General features: G+C 32.3%; 1 protein-coding gene across 1 annotated transcript in view; it reads right to left on the reverse strand.

The window, feature by feature from the left end:
* Positions 1-2125: 2125 nt before the first annotated feature.
* The window catches only part of LOC106690876 (26S proteasome non-ATPase regulatory subunit 10-like), a gene marked incomplete in the record, with an annotated part of 36648 nt that continues 31559 nt past the window's right edge, over positions 2126-7214 (reverse strand). Inside the window, 1 exon segment of the mRNA XM_067053288.1 lies at positions 2126-3788. Within this exon segment, the coding sequence (XP_066909389.1) occupies positions 3192-3788 (597 nt within the window).

Below are 7214 nucleotides of genomic sequence, written 5' to 3' on the forward strand. Positions count from 1 at the left end.
GACCTTAACATCCCATCAGTTGCAGATTTGGCCCAAAACAGATATACGTCTTTTCATTCCAAACTCCTTAACCATCCTAACCCATTAATTCTTAACCTTTCATCCTTAACAGTCCCTGATAATCCTCCGAGGTGTCTGAAAAGAAGTTGGCCACGGGACCTTCTAATTTAAATTAATGTTTGAAGTACCACCAATGGATGGTTCCTTCCCAATAATTTCAAGTGTAAATGAAACATACAACATATTTACTTATTGTATTTATTATTTTGTACAGTTGTAAATTACATTAACCCTAGCAGCACCAAGGTAGTATTCATTACGGCCTACTCCAAGGGGGGGCTCGCCGAGCCCTACACTTCCCAAGACGACCTCCACAAGCCCTCACTTGATTTTAACCCTTATATCATTAATTTTCCTTTTATGGTAAACTTACTCTTTTGAAATATAATAATTTCTTCTTACTTCTGTAAATAAGATGGTAGAATAAAGATTATTTAAAAAAAAATAAGGACCTAAGGTTTCTATATGCTTTATTATGAAAATGTTTTAATTTGGAATTAAAAAAAGAATAAGAATACATGATACAACAAAAACCTAGGGTCGCTGAAACTTTAATTATTTTCAATTTCATGAATATTTTAAAACAAAAAAAAATTCTATTGTCTGAACTTAGGTATAAGAATAAAATGTTTATGTTTACAAATGCTCATCACTAGATTCAGCAGGTTCACATGTGTCAACTCTTTTCAGAACAACTAAAAAACCAAAGAAACATATCAGTCCAAAAATATTTTTAAGTAAAAAAAACTGAGGAAATCAGACCAGTAGTGAGAGTATGGGCGAGCTGGTGCACTTCCGTGAGCAGCCAATCAGAAGCCAGCATTTTGATGAACCTCAGGTCCCTTCCCTGCACCAAGGGGGGGGGCTCCACCCGCCCTCATCTCATTTTTCTGACACAAATAATTTTTCGTACTCTTCCTCCTTATCAAATATTTTTCAAATCAATTCCAACATGTTGGTAGATAAATTTTAGGCAAATAGATTTTTTTCCTTGTCTGTAAAAAATTTTTTGAGAGCAGTATTAAAAAAAATCAGAAGTGAGGGCTCGGCGAGCCCCCCCCTTGGTGCTGCTAGGGTTAAATAAATAAATTTTAAAAAAATGTGTTCCACTCCTTATGAATAGGATGCACTCAAATAGTTCTTATTTTACTTCAGCTAGGATCATTAAAGGGTTAACTTTAATAAAATAAATTGTATTTATTTCTCAGACACTCTTGATTAACCCAGTATTAAGTATTATTGATTAAGAGTATTTAAGTAAATGAATACAATTTATTTTCTTTTAACCATAAAAAAAGTCTCGAAGAAGTGATAGGATTATATATAAAGTGATATGGTTTTTTTTTTTTTTTTTTCGGCCAAGACTCCCATTGGAGTCCTATACTGCCTAACCATGGTTGGGGGTCAAAGTTGTTCATTTTGTAGGACCGCCACTCAATGAAAAAAGTCAACGTCCCAGGCCGGATTCGAACCGGCACCGCCAATACACAATCAAATTGGTAAGACTGTGTCTTAACCACTGAGCTACGGGTGGCCCAGATATGGTTTGTTGTGTGATATTGTTATTATGTGAGATTATAACCTTAATTTTTTCATTAATAGGAAATTGATTGGATTTATTAGCTTTTGTTTAAAACCTATTTTTAAAAGTTTTTAAAGCTAAGACACCTCTTTAAGACCTCGCAGAACAACCTATAGAGTTTCCCGAATTCCCTCCTTCAGAGGTTTCACGCTTCAGAGGACTATGGAACAGTGTGATTCGGTAAGGGCTCCAGCACTCCTCTTTGCCGGAGTTCATAGGCCGAAGGCATGTAATGTTCTTTGATGGGCTGAAGGCTCTCGCCGAGGGAAGGCCTTTAGACTCTGCAGTCTGAAATTGTCTCAACAACACCACTACCACCAGCAGAGCGGTCCCTCCCCGTTCTACATCAACTCTCGGCTATATCACTACTCATGTAAAAAACACACCTTCAGCAGACCCAGCCAAATAACATCTGTTATTATTCACACATGTATATTTATGTTTTTTTTAAAAATTAAATAAAAGGGCAAAAAGAAAAAAATATATAATTAAAACGTTTATTGTCCAACCATACAACTGAAATTTATTCTAAAAGTGGGAACAAAAAAATATTATAACATTAATATAGAAAATAAAATAGTATAATATCCCATCCTTAAATTTAGTTTCGGTATTATTCAGGTTCTGAATGAAAATCTTCAATGTCTTCTTCCTCTTTATTATAAGTTCCAGCCAGTGATACAATGCAATCCTGGACCCCTCACTAGTCCTAGTCGATTCGTATGATATTCTTTATATAACTATAGTTGGAAGGTATTCTTTCTTTATTTAATATGGATGAAACACATCTGAATAAACTGAGAGGACATTTCCTATAGATTTATTTTAAATCTATACTTTGTCATCGACCATTCAACGGGAGATTATTCATCAATATCATTATTTGAATTGAATATTATTATTATGGCTTTTAAAATAAATCGAAGGATAAAAAAAGAATCCAGGATCCAATTTATCCCGAATCCAGAATATAAGCACTTCAGGATATAGTTCTATTTTATACAAACTAGCTACCAGCCTACAGAATTTTACCTGCTTGGCACATCTTATGTTTTAAAACATATTTTATTGTAATATTAATAATTTTCTCCCTTTCGTCCGATTTTATAATCAATTCTATTTCATACGAAAAGCAAAGAGGACGAAATGCCCACCCCTATCTTACCACTTTCTTCTTAACACAGCTTTAATAACCTGGCCCCCAAGATTTCCTCCTTTCATGAATGATCGTCAAGTAACTATTCTTCCCTTTAAAAATACTTGAACCTTAGACTGTTAGCTGGAAATATTTCCAGTCTTTAGATAAAACTTACTAGGTCCAGAGTACATATAATTAGTACTTGATGACCACGAATTTATTTTAACATAAGTGACCTTTATTATTTTTTGTACATTACCCTAAAACAGTAAGTTGAGATTAAATGTTTTTTTATTTTGCTTCTTATCACAGTGATTTTATCTGTTTTCATAAATCTTGTAAACAGATATTATATAATCACTGTTATATAAGGTTTGGTAATGTCATATAGTTCAAATGAACAGTTTTCCATTACTCCACGATCCCTCCGTGTCCTATAATTATACGCGCTAGGTGCTCGTGCTGCCCCGAGATAGCCAGACTGAGAGGCGTCAAACCATGATTGGTCATGTAGTTTACCGAGGCCCCCTTCTCCAGTAGGCAGCGTACAACGGGCTCCCGGTCCCACCACACCGCGAGATGTAGAGCTGTCCACCCTCCCGAGATCGTGGCGTCTACAGGACACCCTTGTTCCACCAACCACCGCACAGCCTCCATTCCACCGTTCATCGCAGCTCGATGGATCGGCTTGTAGCCGTGGTTCCCTTCAGCCTCCAAATCGCCTCCGACGAACTTGAGTAGCTTCAGAGCCTGAACAGATCCCGCTGCGGCCGCCTTATGCACCGGTTGGAACCCTAGGCTGTCCTTCGCGTCGACTGGAGCTCCCATCCGGATGAGTGCTGCCATTTCCTTAGCACGGCTTTCCCTGGCCGCCTGGTGGAGAGGAGTCGAACCGTCGATGTTCGAGGAACAGGCCAGTCTTCTTGCCCCTTCGACATCGAGTGGTGTTCTTATTCCGAAGAACTGCTGAAGTACAACCAAATCGCCAGGTTTGGGGCCCAGCTGTGGCTGTAAAAGAAATTTCTCATCAGTAAATGTTTTGAAGCTTTTTTTTCTTAAATAACATTAAAAACAATTACAAACTTATTCTAAAGAAAAAAAAACTACATTAACATTGCGCCCTGAAAATAAAATAAATATAAGAAACTTCTTTGACATTTTTTTTTTTTAAGTTTCTGAAATGCAGGCAGAAAACGCAAAGAAAATATTTTATCTAAACTGGTGGATATAATTGACCATATAATTTTAAATATGAAGAAGATGGTCAGGGATTGTAGTTAACAACTATTTATTTTCCGAAGTTTCGCTCCACAAGGTTTCATCAGGGCTGTTCAAATTGATAGCTTTACAGACTTTGATACAGACATAGTCCTAACAATAATAATTTTTATCGCACAAGAATAACTATCTAAATTTAAAATTATCCAAGTATATATAAACAAATACCTAACAATTATATATTTTTTCACACAAGGTCCATTCAGAACTTAATACAGACAAAGTGCATGAATGCGTATAGAAGTTTACCCATAATTTCCTTTAATCTTTCCCTAACTCATTAAACCTTTAATTGAAAAAGGTTAAAATTATAATTATAAATTAATTGTATAATGTTAAATTATACAAAAATTTAACAATAAAAAGCAGTATTTTATTTTATTCCAAAAATATTTTGATTTATTTTTCTTTCAGGTGAGTATTTAGTATTTTTTACCAAAATATAAAACATTTAATGAGTAGCAAAGAAAAATTAATTGAATGAGGGTATAGCCCGAAGCAGTATGATAATTATTTTAAATAGTAATATTTACGAAATAAAAACTTTTTTTATCTATAAAAAAGATATATACACTTATTTAATTATAAGTTAAAAGAAAATATAACATAAATAGGTTGTTCATGCCAAGTTCATTGAATAATTTGTGAATAGTTTTAGTTTTTAATTTAATTACATTCATTTATATTTGTACTATTTCCTTTACAGTAAATTTTATTTTTATAAGAAACAGGTGTATTTATATTTTGTATTATAATATTTAAATGTACGAATCACGGTCAGTGGGAGTGATTTTCAAGCCGTCACCTAGCAACGGGTCAAAAAACTTTGGCCTTGAATCAGCTGTCTATTCGCCATTTGTAATGAAATGAAAAATAGTTTATTATTCTGGAACTAGGTCCCTTTTGAACAATTATGAAGGTAATTTTAATTTTATAATAACATTTATTGGCCATGGGGCCACTTAATTTTAACTTATATGTAGAGAAGAAAAATTATATTAATTAATAAAACTAACTGACTAAATAAAAAACAAAACAAAAAGGTAATAATAAAACATCTGTACTATTATAATAATGGATTAGATTGGTGAAGCAAAAGGTAGTTAAATAGAAGGCATTTAAACGAGGGAAGGGTTGGTACATGACGTATGTTAGAGGGAATGGAGTTCCCTCGGTAAATTAATTTATAGTTCCTACAGCTCATTACCAGTCCTTGCCTGAGTGCGTTATGTGGTACTTAGAAATTTTATTGTTATTTACGATAAATGGTAAAACGACCACAGCGTTCGATGAGTGTCGTTGTGATATTTAATTTAATTAAATTAGACAATTTTTACATAATGGAAACAGTATAGACGTGGGCCACCAATGTTTGACCAATTTTGAAAGTAGCAATAGCACTATGCTATGATACATCAAGAAATATCTTTCTCTGACCCATCGGAGTCACGGACACTCAAAATTTTATTTATATGTAGTTATTAATTTTGTAAATTTTTTTTATTGCTTTTCAATATTAAATTCGCTCATTTAATTCTGTCTTCAAAGCCCCATTTATTTTAATTTATATTATTTTTTTATTTTTAAATATGTTTGATTACATGTTTATGTTTTTATTGTAAACTTCGCCCAAATATATGTTCATATCCAATTAAATTTTTTTCCCCTTCGTATGTTTTGGAGCTTCCTTCAAAAAGGCAACGTCGATTTGAGTAGGCTTTAACAAAGGTAATAAAATCAGAAGTCTATTTTAATTAAATCAAAAGTTAATAAGCTAAAGAATAAAATTAATGAAAAATAAATATGGGTTGATTTTTTTTTTTTTTTTTCAAAAGTGGTCTACTTCACTTCTTAACACAATAACAGAATAAATAGGTGGGGTTTTCACTTTGATAATTTGCATATCTCACAAGTTAAAATAAATTCGTTTCTGTAGTTGTTTTGCTTTTAAGGAAATGAAAAATATATATATAAGTATGTACCTCTCAATCAATCAGGAAAAACACTTTAATCAAAATATGCTGATTCTGATATTTTTATAAGATAAATTAATAAATATTAAATTTTAAAAATTGTCATAGCTGTTTCCCGATTAATAAAATGGCTTATTTCTTAGTTATCTTTTATTTATTTATTTTTTCATTACGAAATACAATTCATGCCAAAAGGCAATCCAAGGTATCATTAACACCTAGATATACATATAGCATACCTCCTATATGTATGTACCAAATATTCAATAACATCATTACAGGAGGGTATGAAAAAAAAGAAATACAATTCATAATTTTTTTCTGAGTTTTTATGAATGAAATTTCAGTTTTCAGCCACTTAGTTACAGGTTTCGAATTTCAAGGAAAAATTGGATTTTTTCGTTTTTACAATAACAATCTTAAATGGTTTAAGAATATATGTAAATACACAAATAACAATTGAAGATTATGAAAACAACCATTTTAATGAACAATTTTTGTTTTAGACATTTCTATATTATGATATTTTTTAAGGTAACGCTTATGACAATGGCCAAGCAAATTATCATTTTAGATTACATCTATCTATATTTCTATATAAACATGTATATTTTTGTTTATACCAAAGCATATTTTTTTTTTTCGGTTGGCACTACAGACATGTAGCTCTAGCCGACCGAAGCAGGCTTCTCCACGCCAGCCTCTCTTAAGTTATTACTTTCCAGTTGTCTGCATGCAGAAACTATCTTTCGCCTCTTTGTTGATTCTGTCTATCCATTGGTTTTTTGCCTCCCAGGTGGTCTCTTGCCTACAATACTGGCATTTATTGTTATGAAGAGACGTCCTGATGGATAGCTTCGAGCATCATGTCTTAACCTCTTTGTTAGTTCTTTTCCTCCATTTGTTAAGGCTCTGATCCCAGATCGCTTCTATAATTGTACGCAGGACTTTCCATTCAGTTCTTTGTATTATATATTGTATATTATATGTTTTCTTCGTTTTTATATTTTATATTATATCTTTATTTTTAATCAAGTTCATTCCATACTTATTACGAATTCATCAGCTCATTATTATTAATTTATTAATTGCAAATTCGTATCATTATTATTTACTTCATAGGTTCTTTTATTCATTTTTTAATTTTATTTAGTTGTATTTTGTTTATTGAATTATTAGTATA

Source organism: Halyomorpha halys, unplaced genomic scaffold (assembly GCF_000696795.3).
Source record: "Halyomorpha halys isolate HHAL.00 unplaced genomic scaffold, Hhal_1.1 Scaffold1933.1, whole genome shotgun sequence".
NCBI classification, from domain to species: domain Eukaryota; kingdom Metazoa; phylum Arthropoda; class Insecta; order Hemiptera; family Pentatomidae; genus Halyomorpha; species Halyomorpha halys.